This window comes from Echiichthys vipera, assembly GCF_963691815.1.
Source record: "Echiichthys vipera genome assembly, chromosome: 15".
In the NCBI taxonomy this organism is placed as follows: Eukaryota; Metazoa; Chordata; class Actinopteri; order Perciformes; family Trachinidae; genus Echiichthys; species Echiichthys vipera.
This window is the reverse complement of record NC_139840.1, coordinates 9,475,166-9,497,510: the sequence shown is the minus strand read 5'-3', so window position 1 is coordinate 9,497,510 and position 22,345 is coordinate 9,475,166. Positions and strand designations below refer to the sequence as shown.

The 22,345-nt window shown below is 39.1% G+C and overlaps 2 protein-coding genes across 2 annotated transcripts; one reads left to right on the top strand and one right to left on the bottom strand.

The window, feature by feature from the left end:
• Positions 1-5,847: 5,847 nt before the first annotated feature.
• LOC310957630 (serine/threonine-protein kinase NIM1-like) lies at positions 5,848-9,464 on the top strand (the record flags this gene model as incomplete). Its single annotated transcript, XM_083928281.1, has 4 exons — positions 5,848-5,917; positions 6,061-6,333; positions 7,354-7,622; positions 8,709-9,464. 4 exons carry the CDS (start codon positions 5,848-5,850, stop codon positions 9,462-9,464), a joined length of 1,368 nt encoding a protein of 455 aa, XP_083784407.1.
• Positions 9,465-12,485: 3,021 nt separating this feature from the next.
• ccl25a (chemokine (C-C motif) ligand 25a) lies at positions 12,486-15,009 on the bottom strand. Its single transcript, XM_083928295.1, has 5 exons — positions 14,936-15,009; positions 14,141-14,226; positions 13,594-13,711; positions 13,352-13,469; positions 12,486-13,105 (listed from the first exon to the last, which is right to left on the bottom strand). The coding sequence occupies exons 2-5, from the start codon at positions 14,202-14,204 to the stop codon at positions 13,082-13,084; spliced, it is 324 nt and encodes a 107-aa protein (XP_083784421.1). The 5' UTR covers positions 14,205-14,226; positions 14,936-15,009; the 3' UTR covers positions 12,486-13,081.
• Positions 15,010-22,345: the final 7,336 nt, after the last annotated feature.

The following is a 22,345-nucleotide window of genomic DNA, read 5'->3' as shown; positions in this document are numbered from 1 at the left end:
TTCGTGGTTGAACAAGACTGATAAGTTATTAGAACTATAAAGTTTTAGTTTACACCTACTTTGAGTCTCTCCTCTTTGACTCCGTCTGCGTGATGGACTATTTCATAATAATACTCCATGTATGGGACCCTGTAGCAGCTTTCTTTCAGCTCACAGGCCGCCACTGTCTGGATGAGGTCCACTTTGTTGGGGGTTTCCACCAAGGCTGAGTCAAACTTAGTGGGGACACAGGAGAATCCCTCTGTGAAGGATTCAAAAAGGAAAAGTTAGAGTTATATATGGGCAGCAGGAGAAACTCAATTATTATCTGTGATACAAATGAAAATAAACAGATATCCCCACATTACAACAGGCTGAGCTTTGTGATCACTGAGGGCTCTTTTAGACAACGACTTCATAAGTTGTATTTTGTGCTGATCCTGTTATATATATACATATAGTTATCAGTGTCATGTTTGGAAAAGTGAAATTTAATTGAATAGGTCGTTTTAATTTTTGTATGTGTGCATAATTAGCTAAAATCTTGAAATAGGCGAAGAGTACAGATTGTGGCTTTCATTGGATAAGCACATAGAATAGTGATAAATCTAAAGCTATCTAATATAGTATAAAGTATATTCTTTTCTAATGTTTTATTTATACCACAGACACACTGCAGTTAAATATATTGGTTGTGAGACAGTGACACTGTGGCCACTGGATGTGCACTAACATAAAAATGTTAAGTTTAAAAACATTTTTGCACCATTTTTTATCCCCTTTTGTTATAAATAGGCTGATTGGCCAACTGGCTGCATATTTTTGCAGTTTTGTTTAATCTTTCTATCTGTGGGACTGATAGATAGATAGATAGATAGATAGATAGATGGATAGATAGATAGATAGATGGATAGATGGATAGATGGATAGATGGATTGATAGATAGATAGATGGATAGATAGATAGATAGATAGATGGATAGATGGATAGATAGATGGATAGATAGATAGATAGATGGATAGATGGATAGATAGATAGATAGATAGACATATTGATTTCAAATGGACTGATTGACAAACTGGCTGCATTTTCTTTTTGCAATTTTGTTCAATCTTTCTATCTGTGTTGGGGACTTCCTGTCTCTCAGTCAGTAATTTTTATATCTAATTAGATAGATAGATAGATAGATAGATAGATAGATAGATAGATAGATAGATAGATAGATAGATAGAAAGACACTAGTAGCCTATGTATAGTATATAACCCTATACATACACACACACACACACACACACACACACACACACACACACACACACACTCAAACACACACCTGGTGAGCCCTTGGACCGGGAGCATCCTCCCACGTCGATGACGGTCTCATACGGCGTCTCGGAGTAGTAAGTCCTCAGTGCTGGGGTGCGGATGCACTGGGTCAGCTTGATCTCGCACTGGCAGTCCTCGATGACCTCCACCTCCCGGGGTCCCTCTAACAGAAGCACCCGGTCCACACGTATCCCGGTCGGCTCACACACCTGGTTCATCCCGCAGGAGCGCAGCTGGTTCGGCGGCTGCGGACTCTCTGGAGCTGCAGGTGCGCGTGTCCTCATCTGTTGTAGGGTTCAGAGAAATCATCAGTTGGGTTCAGACATGTCCAAACGTGTTTCTGTGCGCATTCATGTAAGTGGTGCAAATGACTGAGACACTTGTGGCCTTTGATTCTTTTTGTTGTTTGGTTTCTGCAGTTTGGTTGCCCACAAAAACTTATCTTACAAAGATATGAATGATGCTTTTAATATTAAAATAATGCTTTGTGAAACTTCAGTATCATTATCAAATCAAGGCCTATGATAATTTCAAAGAACAACTTTGTCAGACACTCACAACGTTACAGCGCGCCCTTGTGGCCGTGTGGGGACACTTCACTTACTTTCTTGCTCCTGAGAAATTCCAGCATTGAGGCGTGTTTGGAGTATTCCTGCTGTCCTGCTTCATGTGATGATGGCCTGGGTGCTCCCCCACAGTGAGACCTGCACATCCCCACATCAACACTGATAGGACTTCCAGAGATGTCTGTGAAAACACACACACACGCATACACACACACACACACACACACACACACACATAATCGGTTTGATGTCTGACAGCAGGGGTAGTGGATCTCAGATGCTTTTACATTTCTGTGAACATGTGGTGCATTACCTTGTCCAATGTAGACAAAGTGGCTCTGTCTTTTGCAGCACAGTCTCTGTGCGAACAGGTTTCTGTGATCTATGTGTTTGCTCAACACTCCGGTCACTAGACAACGCAACACAAACATCAGGGAGTGAACACTGATATCATTGTATCGTCTATTCATTATATTATTATATTTTTTTATCATATTATTTTACACACATTAATGCAGGAATCAATTTTCTTCAAGGTCATTTGTTAATGAAAAGTGTTAATTAGCAGTTCCTTAAAATGAAATTTCCCCTTTGTGGGACTAATAAATTAATATCTTATCTTATCTCTTATCTTAGAACAGCCATGCCAAAAAAAAAACAATATTCATTGCTTTATTTGCAAAATAGTGATTATATCATGCATGACTCAAACACATTACATTTTGGATTTGCATGAAAAAAAGTTAATATTTAGTAATCTTGAAAGTGAATTGCCCCCACCTTGCTGTGCAGCATCACACCCTCTTCTACGCTCATGTTTACCAGTCATATCATTAAAGATAAGCAATTCTATTTTATACAGATTGGTCAGTTCGTTAGTTAGTTAGTTAGTTAATAGCTGCTTCTATGCATGTCACATCAGCAGCAGCAGAATAGAATAGAGCAAACAGTACTTACAGGTCAGGTGGAGGGCACACAGGAGGAGGAGAAGACATGGCCGGGGTACATCCATGGCTTTAGTCCGAATGTGCTCCTCAGTTGCCAGATACTGAGTGTCCCTCTGCTCACTGATGTCTCTGATATTTATATGGGATCAAGCTTCAGCCCCAAATGTCACCCTGAAAACAAGCTCTCAAAGTGGTGTGGGGTCAAAAAAAAGTGAGAGCTAATCAAATTTCCATGCTGAATGCTTTGTGGGGATGGTGTTCTTAAAAGCAGGGGCCCACTTCAAAGGAAATCTCTGCAGATTTTCTGTTTCTGCTACGAGGGACCCAGCGCCTCGAGTGTGTCGACCGGCCCGAGCTCACCCTAATGAAGGGCTTAAGTAGCCTTGAGCCATTAAAGCGTCACTCATTCAAAGGCATTAATCATCTTTTATCTCAGGGGGAAGGTGTTTAGCACCTCCAACTTAAAACAAAACCCGGCCCAAACACATAAACAGGATCAGTGCGGGGGCCTTAGCCTCCCCTTCAGAAAACTCCAGCACCTTTGTGTTTATTCAACGTGACACCAAATGGCCAGACCCCTCAGAGCTGCCCTACAAATCTCAGCTTCTTTTTTTTCCCTTCAGAGGAAAGAGCCCAGATTAAGAATTAGAATAACATACTTTATAGCTAACATGATTTCAGACATGTCAATGAGTTTGTTTACATTTTTTTTCTCAGCTAAGAACATACTATACTGGCAACTTGGCTCAGAATCACCTCGTGTTCTCTTAATTATACAGCTAAAAGATCAAGCTTAGTACTCCTGTTCCTTTTTCAAACTAATCACATCATGTACAACATCATGTTCTAAAAAGTCTTATTTTAATCACAGGAAAGATTTTTAGCCATGTTATAAGGTTGGTATTTGACTGATTCTCTTTATCTTAATAAGGTGTTAGTCCTTCTTTGAAGTGTTGATATGATCCCCTCATTTTCACCGGGATCAACGGATCATCGTTCAGAGAGCCATCAGCACTCAGACACCTTGATTAAGGTGACGCCTTCAACAGTTTCAGTTGTTGATTCCTCCCATTAATTTACAGCAAACTTTATTGAAGTGCATCAAAATCCTGGTAAAACCCAGATTAAGGCGTAGTTATTACTTGATTTAATTATGTAGATCATTTGCTATGTCTTTAAAAAACTATAAAACTCTGTAAAGCGGATCACCATTGTTTTTTAAAACTTAAAGATGGGGGTCCACGAACTGTGTGTTTTGTTTTGTTATGTGAAACAGACTCCCCTAAAACATAGAAACGACTAATATCATCAGGTGTCAGAGGTCAACATGTTTGGGTATCACAAGTGAAAATAAACTCTGTGGGTTTGATGATAAATCTCACAAGTCAAATAAAATAAAATGCTGCATTGTTTCTGAAGTTTCGGATTGTTTCACACAATCTCCCTCTGCTGATACAGTTTGCCCAGTTGTTATAGAATTGATAACATTAAGACAGACATTTTTCTGAACACTTTAAGGATGTGACAAATGGAAACATATTGTAATATTTTTCTTTTTCTTGGTGAACAAAAAAGGGATGATTTGTAAATCATGGCATATAACATAACATAACATAACATAACATAACATAACGTAACGTAACGTAACGTAACGTAACGTAACGTAACGTAACGTAACATAACATAACATAACATAACATAACATAATATAATATAATATTTATTATAGTATTTTAATAGTATTTCTTTCCATATTTTTCAATTCTATCATTATTCTCTTGACTGTTGAAGTTGCCTACTTTGCTTTATTATGGTCTTCACTCTTAATATGATTATTGTAAGCACCAAACATCAGAAGCAAACTCCTTGTATGTGAAAACCTACTTGGCAATAAATCCCATTCAGATCTTACTCCTCCTTAAAATAAGCATCAATAATACACTGCGATTTTGTTTCCACTTACACATTATGGTACTGTATTTTCATAATAATGAAAAATATGAAAATGCCCCCTCCTTTACAAACACACCTTTTTGAATGAAGCCTCTCTTCCCTTCATTTCAACTCCACACGTGAGGTGGTGATTGGATTAAACTGAGTCCCTCACGACATAGACATGCAGCTTATGCATGATGATTCTTAGACAGACACCGTGTCCAGTCTGGGTAGCAGAGGCTGGCGGGAATGACAGTCCATCAGGATGTCTGTACAGCTGTACAGACGGTCTGGCCTGGTGTCATGGTCAGTGTCTGGGTCACTGTTTAACTATGTAGCCCGGTCAGAATGCCACACTAACAGACTCTTTGTGTGTTCACTTCCTTTAGCTTATGGTTGTGATGGTAAAGTCACATTTGTTTTCATTTGGTGGGAAACGACTGAAAGGTTATTTGTTCCCAGTGCAGCCTTCAACTACACAGCACCTCTGACAGAGTAAAAAAAACATTTGATGACAGCATTTGAATTACATCGTAATTTACAGTAGGCCTTCATTAAATGTCCCAACCACAGGAAACTGAACCACTTTAACTGCAGGTATAACCTTTCCTCAGTCCCTTGACCCCTAACAGTAATGATGGTCAAATAACCAGCACAATGCAGAGATAATCCCATCAGTGTCCTGTTGAAGTGCATGCATCAGGTCGTATGTCTGGATCTCAAAGAAGCCTCTGTAAAGCCTGTCTATTGTCTGTCTGCATGGGAGGAGTCCAACGCTCTGGGATTACATGGTATCATGCAGTAGTTGTGGATTATACAGCATGAGACAATACTGCAGTGTAGGGAGACAGCAGGCGAGCATCAGCATCTGGCATCTGGACATGCAGACAGTTGGATATCTGAAAAACATCATCTTAGAGCATTTTTCCTGGTGCATGCGGATGGTTTGTAATTCACATCAGGCTGCTCACATCATTTCGGATCACTTTTTCCTTCAGTTTTTGTTTTGTGGCGATTTTCCACCTTTTACATTTCTAGATCCCAAAAAAAAAAAATCTAAATCTAAAAAAAGCCTTCCTGTGTAGAAAGAAATCATGTATTTGAACAGTAAAACTAATGGCATCAACATAGAGAGGAGTAAGAAGAACATCAAAAGGAAAACATGTGAGTACAGACACAGCGACACATTTACATCTGAATAAATGCTGTGTAAATATATTGAAGGTAATAGGTAAATAATAATTTTAGTATCTTAAACATTGCTGCTACATCACAAAGTATGACACCAACTTCTTTTTCCGTCTCAGGGGCTCACTTGAAGACAACCCCACGTCAGGAAGAGATCTTCACCCTGATGTCCCCAAAGGTGGGAAAAAAGGTGGAGACGGAGAACTTGACAGAGGAGAATGCGGTGACGCAGCTCACTGCGTATGGGAAGGCCTTGTATAATCTGACCCATTCAGACAGGGTGATGGATGACCTGACATTTGGACGGCGGGTGGGCCTTTACGAGCTGAAAGGAGAGATCGGCTCCGGAAACTTTTCCCATGTTAGATTGGGGATACATGACCTGACCAAAGGTAAGATTCTGGGTGTTTCAATATTTTTTACCCCCATTCTCTCAGCTTCAGTGATCAGGTAGAATAAAGGGCTCTAGACTGACACCTCAACTGTTGGAAAGGATTAAATAAATAACCTTTTTAGTCACAAGGACAATGTTCAAGCTTCTCACACTGTTGTATTTTCTGTTCATTCTTTAGAATGAGAAAATACATGATGATGGAGTTTAGTTGGTTTAAAGGCCAATATCTTATACAATTAAAGTGCGATAGTTGTTGCAATAAATCTGTCAAAAATAATGATGAATTGTTTAGAAAAAAGGCCACACGTCTCTGAAAACTCTCCCAGTTAAGACATTTGAAGCACCACTGCAAACACTGCCAATAAAAGTGGGTCATGTCAGCTTGCCTAAACTGAATGTTACTCATGTCATATTATTGTCTCAGATATTCTTTGTAATCTGTCATTTCCTAAATTTATGCTAATGTTATATTTCGAGAGAGTTGTATTTGTATTAAATCGCATTTTCCATTTAAACATCATGATCATTGGAGAGTGTACATGGCTTATATAAGGAAACTTTTACTATACATCTCTGTAACTACACACAGAAGATCCGGTTGTTTCTGTGAAAGCAAATAAATAAATAGAACAAAGAGTTTCCATGGACTCCTAAGATGAACGTGAAATAATTGAATATGCAGACACATTAATTTCATGGAAGACACTTCAGGGAGCTCAGCTCAACATGTTACACAAGGTAAATCCAGTTTGGGGTCATTCCAGATGTCAAAGGAGATCTCATCAACCAGTCATCCACTAATCAATACTGTCTTCTGCCAGCAATTTGTGTGCAACATGCCGATGATGCGGATAAACAAACATTCTGTAAGAATTAATAAAAGTCAAAGATCAAAACATGAAGTAAAAGCAATGCTTCTTAACATGAGGAAGATTCAATAATAGAAAAGGTAGAGATGAAAGGTCAAGTGTGTGTATTCCTTGATGCCTCACTTCCCATATCTGTCGTCATCTGATAGAAAGAGTTGCAGTAAAAATCCTGGATAAAGTGCGCCTGGGCAAACGATCGCAAGCGCTTTTTACCTCAGAAATCTCTTGCATGGAGAAGCTGTCTCACCCAAACATCGTCCGCCTGTATGAGGTGGTGGAGACGTTCAAGAGGCTCTACCTGGTGATGGAGTATGCCAGCGGAGGAGAGCTGTTCTCCCGCATCAGCACCGGGGGGCGCCTTTCAGACCTGGAGAGCAAGCTTGTGTTTTCTCAGGTCCTGTCTGCAGTCAAACATATGGTGAGTCAACAGCACCCTTTAGGTGTACATTGTGAGTAGTACATTTTGTCTTAAAATGAGAGATGACATTTTCAGTGCAGAATATTGGAGTAACAGAATATATCTCAGCTGCTTTGGCACACTTCTCAGACCACAATGGAAATCACTTGTGCACATCAAAAAAGTAGTTTCTCATTTATTTGAACAAGTTTCAAATGCTTTGGTACATTCATGCAAATGATTGTGTGTACAATTATCTGCTGTTTTTTACATTATCAGTCGCTGTTGTCATGTTGATCGAAATGTATTATAATGGGCCTCTGTTGAATAGTCCCGGCCCCACACCATTTAGGCATTAGTTCATCGCATAAGTCTATACATGCAAAATGGTTGAACAAGTTGTCATAATATGTCGAGCCTATTTCTTTATATTTCCATTAGACATTTTCTAAATCTGTCCTGAATTGGTAAATTGCTCCCGGATGAATCTTGACTTGCAGTGCTCTTGCAATCAATCTCCTGCAAACACTAAGATGTAACTTAAACTTTACAATAATTGTCATCAGAACTTCAGCCACAGTTTACACCAGAACACCACTCCAGAGTACACCGTTGTATTGACAACATGACTAAGCAATTTCACTGTCTTATCCGAACACAATTACACAAGAACTTGTAATTCTGATGGCACTCACATGTTCATTGGCGCAGATATTTACTTTTGAGAGATGAACTAAGGATTTTGAGCAAGAGGCTGGCTTTTGCAGGTAATCCATGGTGTTTTGCTATTTGTATGAAGTGTTTTGAGAAAAGCACTTACTGTTATGCAAATGTCGAAGATGATTCGAGAAATGTACCAAAGTGACTGAGAAAAACTGTAAGAAACACATCCACCCCTAATATCTTGGTTGAGCTGGAGGTGTTGACTAATAAATCAAGGCAATAATGACCCCTGAGAATACAGCTTTACTTGTGGCTTTACATTTAAATGTTCCAATACCTTAAATAAACAGTGCAGGTGAGCTAATTAACTTTCCAATGAGCTTTTAAGAAAACCATATGTGATACAACAATGTAAAGCATTTCTTTCTTCTCTCTTTTTCCTAGCATGATAATAATATTATCCACAGGGACCTGAAGGCCGAGAATGTCTTCTATACCAACACCTACTGCATTAAAGTGGGTGACTTTGGTTTCAGCACGTCCTGCTGCTCCGGCAATGTTCTTCACACCTTCTGTGGCTCTCCCCCTTATGTAGCCCCTGAGCTGTTCAAAGGGAAAGGTTACATTGGTCAATATGCAGATATGTGGGCTCTTGGTATCTTGCTTTACTTCATGGCGACTGCCACCATGCCATTCAAAGCCAATAACACAGGCAGGCTTAGGTGTTGTATCCTGCAGGGCTCCTATGACATTCCTCCTTATGTCCTTGGATCATGCAAGGAGATCATTAAGGGCCTCCTGTTGCCGGCCCCTGTGGATCGCCTCACTGTGAAACAGATCATGGACAGCAACTGGATGAGAGGTATTGACTTCCCCGAGGCCTACCTTTCTTGTAAGCCTACACCCTACCACCTGGTTGAAAATTCTGACATCCTCAGCTCAGATGAACTGAACGTGAAGGCAGCGCTGGAAGATCTTGGCATCACTGAGGTCCATCTCCTCAACAGCAGCCTTGACTTGAGAAGCCCCATCAGTGGTGCCTACCGGATTTTGCTACACCGCATTCAAAAGAGGAGGTCTGTGGAAGCTGTGGGCTACAGCCAGACTTTCAACAAAGGGTCTCAGAACAGACTCACATGGAGAGCAGGCTCAGATGACCTGCTAAACAAACACCACTCTGTAGTCTGTATCATCATGTAAGTTTATTTCTTAAAAAGAAAAGTTCAATATTTTTGAAAATGCGCTTATTTGCCTTTGGTGCATTTTTGAGCTTTCGAGGGAGCCAGGCTACTGTAGCTGTTTTCCCCTTCCTCCAGTCTTTATGCTAAGCAAAGCTAATTGCCTGAGGACATCAGCTTCATACTCATGCTGTGTTCCAGCTGAATTCAAAAGTCTCTATTTCCAAGTTTCCATTTGGAGATCTCTCTGAGCCCAGACCTCACAATCCAACATGCCAGCGCCCAGCATCAACAGAAGTTTAAGCTGTAGAAATACACTGTTTACTGTAATTTTTGTCTTATATGTGTCCTTACTGCCCTGTGTTGCTGTTTTGTAAACTACTTTTTTTCTGTTGACTTTGTTTGCACATTGAATTTTTTTTTTAGTTTGTTAACTAATAATATGTAGCATGTTGTATGCACCACAGTTCTCAAAGATAGCATCATTTCATTACGTACTGTATATATGGCTGTAAAGAAAATAAACACTCATGACAGTCCATCAGGATGTCTGTACAGACGGTCTGGCCTGGTGTCTGCCTGGTGTCTGTCTGGTGTCATGGTCAGTGTCTGGGTCACTGTTTAACTATGTAGCCCGGTCAGAATGCCACACAACAGACTCTTTGTGTGTTCACTTCCTTTATCTTATGGTTGTGATGGTAAAGTCACATTTGTTTTGATTTGGTGGGAAATGGCTGAATGGTTATTTGTTCCCAGTGCAGATCTTGGCATCACTGAGGTCCATCTCCTCAACAGCAGCCTAGACTTGAGAAGCCCCATCAGTGGGGCTTACCGGATTTAACTACACTGCATTCAAAAGAGGAGGTCTGTGGAAGCTGTGGGCTACAGCCAGACTTTCAACAAAGGGTCTCAGAACAGACTCACATGGAGAGCAGGCTCAGATGTAAATATCTTAATTCTGATCTCAAGATATTTTTTGAAAGTGAACTCAACATTGACCTTTTCTGACCTTTCAGAATGACAAACAACTCCCTACATGCTTTGTAAAATACAATAATGCTGTCAAATATTAGTTATTAAGTTATTTATGAGCCTGCAAATACAATAAAATAAATTAGCTGGCATACCAGTTTTTGGGCTTAGATTAAACAGTACAAAATATTATGGCAATAAATATAATGTCATTTTCAAATAACTTTGTGGTGTGCAAGGCTTTTCATCTGCTTTCATCTTTTTTGTTGCCCTTTCCAGTCAAAGTCATGATTTATACTTCCAGCAGGCGTCACAGCAAACTTGCACAGACTTCTGTTAACATCAATTTCAAAGTTATGAAGGTGGCAGAGATACTACTTGGAAACAACAAGTCTGTGCTATGACTTTTTTCCTTCCATTTTTCTCTATTTGTGCTCAATGGTTTTTTTTTACCACGTTTGTTTCAGCGGAAAGTGATTTCTACACGTATTGTTTCCCAGTGTCATATTTTCCTTTCATGGTTTTTTCCCCTTTTTGAAAAAGGGCTTAAATTTCTGATCACGATGCCAACAAGCCATCTCTTTCTGCCCCAGCATGCAAAAGTAAAGATTGTCAGCATTGTTGTGATATAAACAAGAAGAAACTAAAGCCTCTGCACCAAAATCCTTTTCATGCTGCAACCCAAGTCTTTGACCTCTGGAGGTGGTGTGCTGTATCTATTAGTCATACTCTACTTGCATGTCCATCAGTATTGTATATGTCATTAATGTCTTGGTAATTATTATGCATTTGTCAGGATATCTATCACTGTCGCCTTTTGGCATTGTTGGCAGCCTACTTGGAGGATTTTCACCTTTTTAATGTTGATTGCCCTACTTACTGTAACAACTTATTTCCATCACTCTCAGTCACCTGTGCATTAGCTAAGATGTGCTCATACTTTTCCTTGAATCAACACACGTCAGAAAATAAATATACTGTAGTGCACAGACCTGAACTGTGTAAGAACGTTGCTATTGAGTGAAAATGTGGGGAAGTCATAAATCAGACAGCACAGTCAAACGCAATGTATTACTCATACTGAGATTTTATCAGCTGCATGTCCCAGCAGCCCATGGAAATGAGAGAGTAAAGAAGTAAATCAATGAGTAAATCCAGCACCAGATCAGAGACTAATGGTTGTAAATCAGCACATCACAACAGGTACTATGTGCCTGCTCTCGTTCTGCAGATGTTTTGCACTTCAGCTGCATTCATAATATTTAAATCTTGGGATTTTACTGGCCTAAATTGTTAATTGTTTGATCTAATTAGCTGTGCGATCTGTGGCTGTGAATTTTAAAGTTTTAAGATGAGATAGGAAAAGAAAAAAAGGAATATTGGAAGCAGAACAATATACAATTGTATGCATCTTAAAGGCAAATGTGTGCAAAATTATTAAATCATCTAAATAACATTCACATGAACTGTTTTACAGAGCAATTTCTATATAACAAGCGTGTAGAATGGTGAATGTGTCACTTATTTTACTATAAATGGCTGTCTAAAACTCAAGATCAAGGTCTCTTTTTATGGCAGTGATCTGTTGTAGAAACTGTGCTATTGAATTCACTTGTGTAAGGTCAGAGTACATATTTACTTGTTACATAGAACTGTGTCGTATTTTAATTGTATCTTAACTTCTAAAGTGAAATACTGCCAGCACAACACATATTTAATGATGATAACATCAGGTGATGAAGCAGGCTCATATAAAGAAACCTTGAAATGAGGTCATGTGCAGGCATTTAAGGGAGCTCAACCTGCCCTTAAGGTAAACGTTACTGCCATATGCCTTGATATAATGTCCCTGAACTTTGCTTACACCATGTATTTTCCTCAAATGATTAAAATTCATGAGCAAGGACCCTTTTCTCTTTTTTTTTTTAAAACATAATGTCCCTTGTTTTAAGAAAATATAGTGTAAAAATGTGTTTAAATTCAAATGAACTATTCAAATTCAAACAATATATCAGTGGGCGAGCCGGAAAATGTATGTGAACATAATCATACGCTTTTAAAAAACACTGAATAGGAAGTGGTAAGTTTATTGTCATAATGCTCTATTGGAAAGATATAATACAACCTATACACACAATGTATGAAAAGACAGACTTTCACACTGGATAGAAAAAATTAAGACAAGAGATTTTCTTTTGTCTATGACACATTTCAAAGACATTTACCTTTAACAATTTACGTTTGCATATAAACAAGAATTTGATGGATATATGGACACATCATACAAGAAATACTCTAAACATTATACATATACTGTATATATACTGTATATCATTATTATCATTTACAATCCATCACCGTTGATTGAATACCTTATTGAATACCTCATGTATTAAAAGGCCAGCATGCTAGAGACGGCATGTATATGTGAATGGTGGCCATTCAGCGTCAGCAGTCCGACACTGAACAACAACCTGCTGCTGCCATTCTACCCGAGCGTTGACCTTTATTTTAGTGCAAAGTGAAAGCAGAAGTAATGCTACAAAATTTCCTTTGCCAGCCTCCTCAACTGCCTTCCAGTAAGACGCCATAAAACCTCCATAAAACAGCATGTTGCTTAATGACAAGATTTGGCAGGCGCAGAAAAAAATGACTGGGCAGTCGCCCTCAGCCTTTGTACGGCCGTCGATGCTGTAAAGAGCAAAGAAATTCATCAGTTCACACATATTTCAAATTGTTTCAAGTGTTTTCAAAAATCATATGTCATTTTTCTTTACTCTAGTCAAGACTCTCATTTCTGGAGAATATTAATTAAGATTTCAACTGGAAGCTGGTTGAAATACACACACAGGGTTTGAGTTTTTCTCAAACAAGGCAAACAGGCAAACAAGTTGGGACTGAAATATAGACAAACAAAAAACTTCAGATATCGCCCACCTTGTTGGATTTCTTGCGGCCATTTCTGGCCATCTTTCCATCGATCTTCTTCTTCAGTTCTTCGACCCATCTCTCTCTGGGGTCTGTGCAGAGCTCACGCCCCCTCTTCATGGTGAAGCTAGAGGATAATTGATGCAAACAGATGTTTGTTTTGAGTAGCCGTGATAGACAATCTAATCTAAAAATATCTATCCAAAACAAATCTTTCTCTCTAAAAATAGTGTCTGTACATGTGGACTTACATCACAGCAGGGATGTTGCAGCCTCCATCTGGCACCTGCAATCTGTACTCCACTGCACGTCTTTGAGTGCCCAGGGTCATTTTTTTCACATACTTGAAACAGCAGTCTTCATAGGTTGCTGAATAATTAGAAATCCATTACAGTAAAGTCAGAAGTCCAATAAGTCCAGTGCTACAGCACACACAAACATATAAACTCTCTCTCTCCCACACACACACACACACACACACACACACACACACACACACACACACACACACACACACACACACACACACACGCTCCCTAAAGAGGAATGAGGATAAAAGGCGTCTGGAGACTGTGGCTTGCTGTATGTCGGCCTATAGAATTTTTAAATTGTGCAATAGCTAAATAAATCAATCAAAAGATTATTGATGAGATTCAAGGTCCCGAACGAGGTCATATCTGCCCACGCAGGTAGTGAGGCAATAAACCTGCCTCTGCTCATTGACCCTCTTTTTATCTTTGTTGTGTACTACATGCTGCCTCTATGACAGATACCGGCTGCTCTTTAACAGGGACTTACTTTGTGCCATTGCAAGGCAGAGAAGGGACAGGGTGAGCAGGAAGAACAGCGTGTTGAACCCCATGGTGCAGTCTGTAGTTGCAGCTCTGAAAAAAAGCCAGATGGATGTAAAGAATTACAGTGTTTACCGCCAATCAACCTTATCACTCTCTGACTACCTCAGCTCCTCCCGCACCTTCCCTAATCACATTAGAAACCTTGAACCTTGTGCAAATATTTAAGATCCACTCTCTTTTTGTATATGTACATGTGTTGCATGTACTAATGTATGTAACAACTTTCGCCTTTTTACTGTACATCTCTTGGTTGTTAAACAAATGTCATTCTCTTTGAGTCTATTTACATTTCAGGACATTTTGACACCTGATAAATAAAGCAGTCACAATTCTAAAACATTTTTTTGATGGTCATTCATGTATGTTTTCATTACTTTATTTTTTTTTGCTCTTTTGAAAAGCAAAAAAAAGCTACTTCCTTTGATGTGCTGGTGAAAAAATAATTCACATCCGTTCACTGTAACTTCGCTCTTACTTAAAAATCTGTTTCTTTCTTTCTTTGTTTGAAGGCACAACATTTAAATTCTTAACGTAAACCTGCCAAGAGATCGCAAATGAAAAGTTACATCTTGACGTACAATATAAAGTAGAGTATAGTAAATAATAAATAACACTGCTACAAATTTGATAAATCTTACTTATCTGATAGAATACTAATGCCCATTACAGACCATTGAGGAAACTCCAAATTAAAAGATAGCCCAGTGTCTCTCTTTATATTACATTACAGGTTACTCACCTCCAACTCTTCCGATGTTTTTTCTCCTTGTGCTGAGCAGGCGAGGCGAGGCTCTTATAAAGGACTCAGCAGTCAGGATCGTATTTCAATAAACGCAACTCACCTTTGCACCCATTTCTCTTTTTTCTTTTTTTTTAACGCAACCTAACACAATGTGTTATGATGACATAGTGAGAATAGTGTGTGCTGCTTTTTAAGTGCCCCCACCTAATGTAGGGGTTCATAGAAAGAGAACTTGAGATACTTGTGATGTTAAGTAAAACAAGTGCACAGTTGGTCTTAGTTTACATACAGTAGGAAATGCTTCCTACCATAGAATCAAGTCCCATGTAGCCTGGGGTTGTTGTAATTGGAGACTGGCCTATAAAACCCTTAAAGGTTTTAACATCTCCTCACGCTGATAGTTACAGATTGAGAAATACTCAGTCTTCCAATTATTCGTCAAAGGCTGTTGAGTGATTTATTATGATGAATGTATTACTGTCATTATTCTTGCATAACTTGTCCTCAGCTCCTATCCAAAAAGTTCTTCAGAGCAAATCCGGGCACTTAACAACAGCATTTAACACAAAGGATGGAATAACAGACTTGGACAACAGACTTCTTGTGCTAAGATGGAACTGTTGAAGCTTATCTAGTCCCAATCCTCTGTGTTAATGTAAATGTGTATTTTTCTCAAACTGGGTCGATATCAAAGGAAGGATCATCAAATATCTATTTATATCAATAAATCAATTATAACAATATCACATATGCTATACTTGTACATACAATACGAGTTGATTAAACGTTACCCATGATAACATATAGGTGCAAATAATATACTTACTACATAAAACAGGCAAACTAGCATTATCAACATCTCTCCACAAACCCTATTACCCTTTTCATTCATTCATTATCAGACATCTCTGTCAACCAATATTGATTTATTTGTGATGTTAAAGACATAAAACATTTAAATTGCAGATAAAAGAAAACTTTGAGGGCGTTCCTCATGATGTGGGTATAAAGTTTGTTGAGTTTCAGGAGTCCTTTCAAAACTAGGCCCGCAGCACTGAGACCCGCTCTTCTAAAATGATGGATGCCGTTATAGTGAAATCCAATACTTTTAGCCTGTACATTTCCTGTGAAATTATTTCTAACCTTCATTTGATGATATGAAGCATGACTGCCATGCGCACAGAGATGACATCCTATCTCTGGGTATGATTTTATATTAATTATTTAGCTCTTACGCATTATTTCTATGCTGAGATAAAATGCTTTCACTGTCTCTGGTTAGCTTTTTTAAGCTTGAAACATAAACGCCGCATATTTTTTAGAGAACATTAATTGATGTAGAGTATAAAGGAGAAAGTTTTGCTGTTGCTCATTTACTTTTAATTGTGTGTGGAAGTTCCCAACAGATGGCACACAGTGAGTTTTTATAAGCCCATAAAGGCTGTATCTCAGAATCAATAAAACTCACCTTATATGACAGCCTGAAAGACCTCTTTTGACCCTTGGAGTTGGCAGGAATGAGGAAGTAACAAGTCATTAGTCACCTTATTATAAAGTCATTAATATATGTGCATCTGAAATTAATGTGTCAACAACCGATAAGGTAAAGTGGCAACCTGGAAAAAAAAATGAAGCCAACGCAGAAGACTCAAAAACTATTCCTTGAATGGTCACTTGAGGCTGGCTCCAAAAGTGAGTCATTCATCATGGACCACCATGTTAAAATGGCCACCTTTACAGCAGAAATCAACACGTTAACAGCCTGGTACAAAAAAGCGTTATTTTCTGTATAGTTGATTTGTATGAGGGGGAATTTTTTATTCAACTTACCTGTTTAAATTATACTAAGGCTTAAAGTTATGCAAAAGTTATTTTAAGGGCATGGCTGCTTTGAGTAACAGCTGGATGCCATCCTTCAGCAACCATTCTGCCCGTCTCAGCTTCACCCACACGCTCCACATGTTTGCAGGCCTTGAGCTTCACATGGCTCTTTAGAAACCTATGGGTGACGTCACAGAGGGCGCACTCACACTGTCCATCCGTATCGTGCCCCCTGCTTTTAGGGTACTTGTCCCCCTCTCCCTCTCCCCCCGCGGGCCAGGCCCCTTGTACTCACACTACCTGGGCCTCGCGTGAATGCTTCTTGCCTGCCTATACGTCATCACGCCGTAACACATCACATGCATTGATTGACGTCATTGCGATGCATCGCTTTGTTTACAAATCTTTCCGTAGACCTCTGAGTTTTTGTGCGTCTTGTCGGACTGATTTCGAATATTTTCATCGACCAAATCTGCAGTAAACACTGCACCTCCGCATCACACCAACGTGAACCTTTCGCCGCCATTGTTTTTTAAAGGTCCATGCATGGTCCGTCTTTTTTTTTTTCCATGTACGAACAGGCGCACATAAAATGACGTCAGAACTTCCGTAGGCCTCGTCCTCCTGCTCGTACACGTGCGCACGCTCGTGCTCGTACATGTGCAAACGTGCTTTACAAAAGCCCACCTCTCCCAAACGGGCTGTGGCTGAGCGCTTTGTGACAGATATTAATGAGCCGAGTGCTTGAGTGTACATTGGATAGCACTGTTCAATGTTTATACTTTTACTCTTATCCAAACACCCTGCTAAAGCCCAATGAGGCGTTTTTCATTTCCTTTGCCTGTAGGATACTTGTGCTCACTTAAGTTGTTAACTGCACTTACTCCTGATCATTCAAATGTGCATTGTGCCCTGCAGAAATAATCTGAAAATGTATGAATCTTCTCAGTTCCCACCCAGTCTTTAAAATACTTCATATAAATTTGATTTATTCTCTAATTGCCTCAGTCTTTTTGTGTGATTCTGGTCTTGCTCCATGTTTGGCATGTGAGTTCGATCACAGTAGAAAATGAAAGAGAAGAAGAAGATCTGAATGTCCTTTGGCAAAGCAACCTGCAACCTTCAACAAGAAAAAACCCTAAAGAGTTGGCTCTGGTTATTTCCATTCCCGGTTATGATTGCATATTCGAAAATATCCTGATGGATTAATGGCATTGAATATTTGTCAGGAGATGATGGTCCACTGCCGAAGGTATTGGACTCGGGCCATGTGATGATACAGTGGGTTGTCTTCAGCATTCCTTTCAGACAATTTGATATGTTGTTTTATCACTTCACCGTTGCTGTCGCTTTGCATGCATAAATGAGAAGTCATTTATCAATGTGTGAGAAACTTTACTTTGGCAGACACTACAAAAAAACGACAGCTGAGATTAGGACAAGGTTGTCTCACATGCTGTAGACTGAATAATGATAGTGATTTAATATTTACTTCCTTTGCAACCATCCATTTGTAAACTGCATGTGTATGAAAAAGAGAAAAGCAGAACCAAACGTGGAGGAAAACAATCTGATTTTGAAGTATAAGAGGGTTTCAGGATTTCTGGTCATGATGACAAATAGAAAGGCAGAGGAGTTCCAAAGTCAGTATTTTCTTCTCCTGCTTGCAGCTTGAAAATGCAAATAAAAAGTTAGTTGTTATTTTACTATCCATCATCATCACATGACCCACTAATGAAAGCACCTGTTGCCTCTTTGCTGATTATTCCAATATCTGTGTCTGCGGCGATATTTCCTCCCTACATACAAATATACCCCCATGTTAGTGACGCTATGACAGCAGTTAGTCTGCCGGTGAAGCTTGTCACTGCCGGTGATGCTGCGTTTCATTGTAATTGGAAATCGAGAACTTCCAACTTCTGAGTCAGGCTTGTAGTAAGGGCAGAAGTGTAATTGGAATGTATGTGTGTGTGTGTTTGTGTGTGTGTGTGTGTGTGTGTGTGTGTGTGTGTGTGTGTGTGTGTTTGTGTGTGTGTGTGTGTGTGTGTGTGTGTATGGATTTACGAGGACGATTTATAGAGGATGGATTGGAAGTAGAGAGGTGAATGTGTGTAAATAAAGTTTACAAAAGAGCAACATCCATAGCGACACGATGGAGGGCTCTGATAGTACATGCTCGCCTGCAATTAGATATTACTGCCAAAGAGGCGGCAAGAAACAACATATCTCAAATCTTTTGGATTATGACTTTAATGTTAAAAAGGTCAAGAGATAAGTTCATTTGATAAGTGTAACTTTGCCCTGACCGTTTTAGATGAGGAAATGTCACTAAGATCAAAAGGTTTCCTGCTCATGAATTTAGACAGCGGACATCGTCACAACTCAGCGATTACTTCTCCGACACCATCAACAAAGCAACATGTTAACAAAAGACTGACAAAGGCAACCCCATGGGCAGAGGTACAAACAACAACAACAACAGCAACAATGCAAACAAACAAAAATCAAAGTATTCACTGTAATATTAAAAATTCCATGAGATGGTGTCATTACTTCTGTAATGTACTTCCTTTTGTGTCAAGATGTTAAAGGGGCTATACATGACATGCAGAACATTAATATAGCAGCAAAAAACAATTTATTATGTAAAGATATGTATATATGTACATATGAACATGTGCAACACCCGCAACCTGCTAGCATTATTATTTTTATTCCAATTTACTCATCAACCACAACTCTATTTAGCTCTACCAAAAGGCTGTGTTCTTTAGATAACATACTGTAGCTCAGAAGATGAGTAGATGGTTTTGGGTTTTGTGGAAGAATGTTTGCATCATACCCTTGTTATTTTACAGTGAAATTTCCCCAGGTTTTTATCTAGGTGTTAGTTACAGTCATGTGGGGGTGGGGGGTTGTGTGTGTGTGTGTGTGTGGGGGGGGGGGGATTGTGTGTTATGTAACCGAGTTTGTCTGTACTTCAAAGCAGCACATTTCACACATGAGGAGGACAGAAGTCAGCTTTTCCAGGCTCTTATGATGCCACTTCTACTATATTATGTTACAGAGCCTGTTTGGAAATCTGCTGAACTGGGTGGTAACGCAGTTAATTTAGTCAACCACAACAAAAAACGCACAAACATTTAGCTGGGGTATAATTAGAGTTTAGTGAGAGTCAAGCTCCCTGGCCTGCAACCAATAAAAATGTTGACTTGCACATTTACAGTGGACATTGGACAACAGATGGATAAGGAAAAAAAAATTGAAACGGTTTTGCCTCGAAGCACAAGCCAAGCTCCCCTGACAGATGAGGGCTTTGTGGCAAGCAGCATAAACACATGCAGTGGCTTGTTTTGAGTTGGGCCTGAAGGGAATTTTGGAGTATGATTCTTAAAAAAAAAGTTTGGTTGTTATTGTGCAATGCAAACACTTGTGAAATGTGCTCTCTTCAGTGTTCCTTAACCATTATTGAACTAACAGGGCAAAAAACTGTTTATGTTTGTGTCTGTGCTGTATTTACCCACTGTTTTCTAACCCTCTGTTTCTTTATCTGGCATCCGCTCACTTTCTAATTGCAGAACATGTCATTTTCTTGTGTGTGAGCTGTTGCTTTGACCCTTATTCTTATAAAAGAGAGAGAGGGGGTAAATGGGTTTCATTCCTCAACAGAGTGCAGCTACGATTCTAGATATTGTTGAAATTTCATTATCTCAAGACAATCAAATATTTATCTCATTGTGTCTGGATGTAGATGTCATTTTTGATGTTGTTAACAGGTTAATTGTTGTTATTTCCAGAAAAAGAAAATGTAGTTTTCTAATGATAACATAACTCCATAGAGAGTCTCTGGAAAATCTGTGGAGGAGACTGAAGAAGACAGGACCAAGATCAAACCAGAGCAGTGTGAGAAACTACTGATGTCCTGTGGGCGCAGATGTGCTGAAGTCATTCAAAGCTGTGGCCTCTACACTTCCTGTTCATTTTTGAATCCTATAGAACTAAAAAACATTGTTTAAATCTTCTCTTCTGACACAACGGTTGCTGCTCTCTAATTTTGCTCACTGTTTTTTTTTTTGTTGTTGTTGAAGTTGCTTCGTTATTTAAAAAAAAAAAACTCTAGGTGGTATAGCCCAAGTGGATATTCTATCAAATTCTGAACAAGAAAAACTATATATCAGAATAAATCGAGTATTAATAATGTATTCTCTAATTTTGATCTCGGCTGTATATACAGTACAGTATTGTGTTAACTGTCTGTGTACAACGATGGCTTACCTCCAGCTTTAAATGTTGTTGCCATCTGGTGGCAGATGGAGTGAACTGCTTTGGCTTTGGATTGAAAAATGTCACATGCAAAGCACCAGATCATCTCAGAAGTCTGTATACAACAGAAAGCTATAAAAAACATCAATATAAAGACAATTTAACTTGACAAAAATGTCAGACAATAATGTACAAAAAAGATGAACTAAAAAGGTTTTTAAAAAAATCAGATTCATGCTTGCTTTCCCAAATGTCTAAACATGTGACACTCCCAGGTTTGATCAGTGGGTTTTCTGTGTTTACAGTTCTGGGAATAATGGCACTGCAGAACAGTGTGTGATGTTTTCATGTCTGATTCACAGCATAGTGACTGTGGCCCTCCAAAAAAGACACCAGTAAGAAGAGGAGTTCAGGCTGGTGTAATCAATGCTCATTTCAAAACACTTTTTTCAAGGTTTTGCAGATGTTTATGACGTAGGAAATGTATTCAACATGTTTGTAAGACTTCAAGGCCACACAAAGTGTTTTGATGGAAAGAATTACTATTAAAAAAAACTCAACAGGCAATCTTTATATTAAGTCTGTTTAGTGAAATTACTCATTCTTGAAATTACTCCAAACCATTTGCCAAAGCCTATCAAAGAGGATTCAACCAGATTCCTTTTGTTAAGTTCCATGATAACCATGCATATTAATCATCATGTCTGTTTTTATCCATGTCATATCCTGCCATGTCCTGGTCGTTCATACCCATAAACTTTTTCACTGTGGGGCAGCATTGTGCCATTCTGTGTATAAATGTAAACGTGATGAGACACAATCTGAATCCATGCCTTGTTCGCTTCACATTATTGGCTGTCATGGTAAATACTACCATCACCTGTTCACTAACACTTATGAGGAAGGCTGCAGAGATACAGCTGTAACTGGAAAAGTAACAAATTGACTAATGTGTCAAGGAAAAACACACGCAGACACATATCCAAGACTAGAATATCCCTCAATGCTGGAAGGGTTTAAAAGTAAAACGTCATGAACGCCATTCCTCTGCAGCGATTTTTGTGCATGAATTAATTACCTTAAGACTATGATGACTCACCTTTGCTTCGCTCACCCCGCCCTGTCACATCTGACTTAGAGTAAACCTATTTATCTTTTCTGCAGAAGCTTAACTTTCTGTGTTTTTCAGAACTACTTTGTCTCTTTTGTTATCAATCGATGGCTTTTCTTCAGGGCTCATTATTGTTGCACTCTGGACATATTTCATCTTATTATGTGATTGTTCATGCTTGTGCACCTGTGGAACATTTACTCCTCCTGCAA

What these genes read in the sequence shown, in the direction of transcription:
- ccl25a (XM_083928295.1), bottom strand. Translation starts at nt 14,204, where the DNA reads ATGGGGTTCAACACGCTGTTCTTCCTGCTCACCCTGTCCCTTCTCTGC. An exon ending in CTGCCTTGCAATGGCACAAA is followed by an intron (nt 13,712 to 14,140) that starts GTAAGTCCCTGT and finishes CTAATTATTCAG; the next exon opens with CAACCTATGAAGACTGCTGT. An exon ending in TGCAACATCCCTGCTGTGAT is followed by an intron (nt 13,470 to 13,593) that starts GTAAGTCCACAT and finishes ATTATCCTCTAG; the next exon opens with CTTCACCATGAAGAGGGGGC.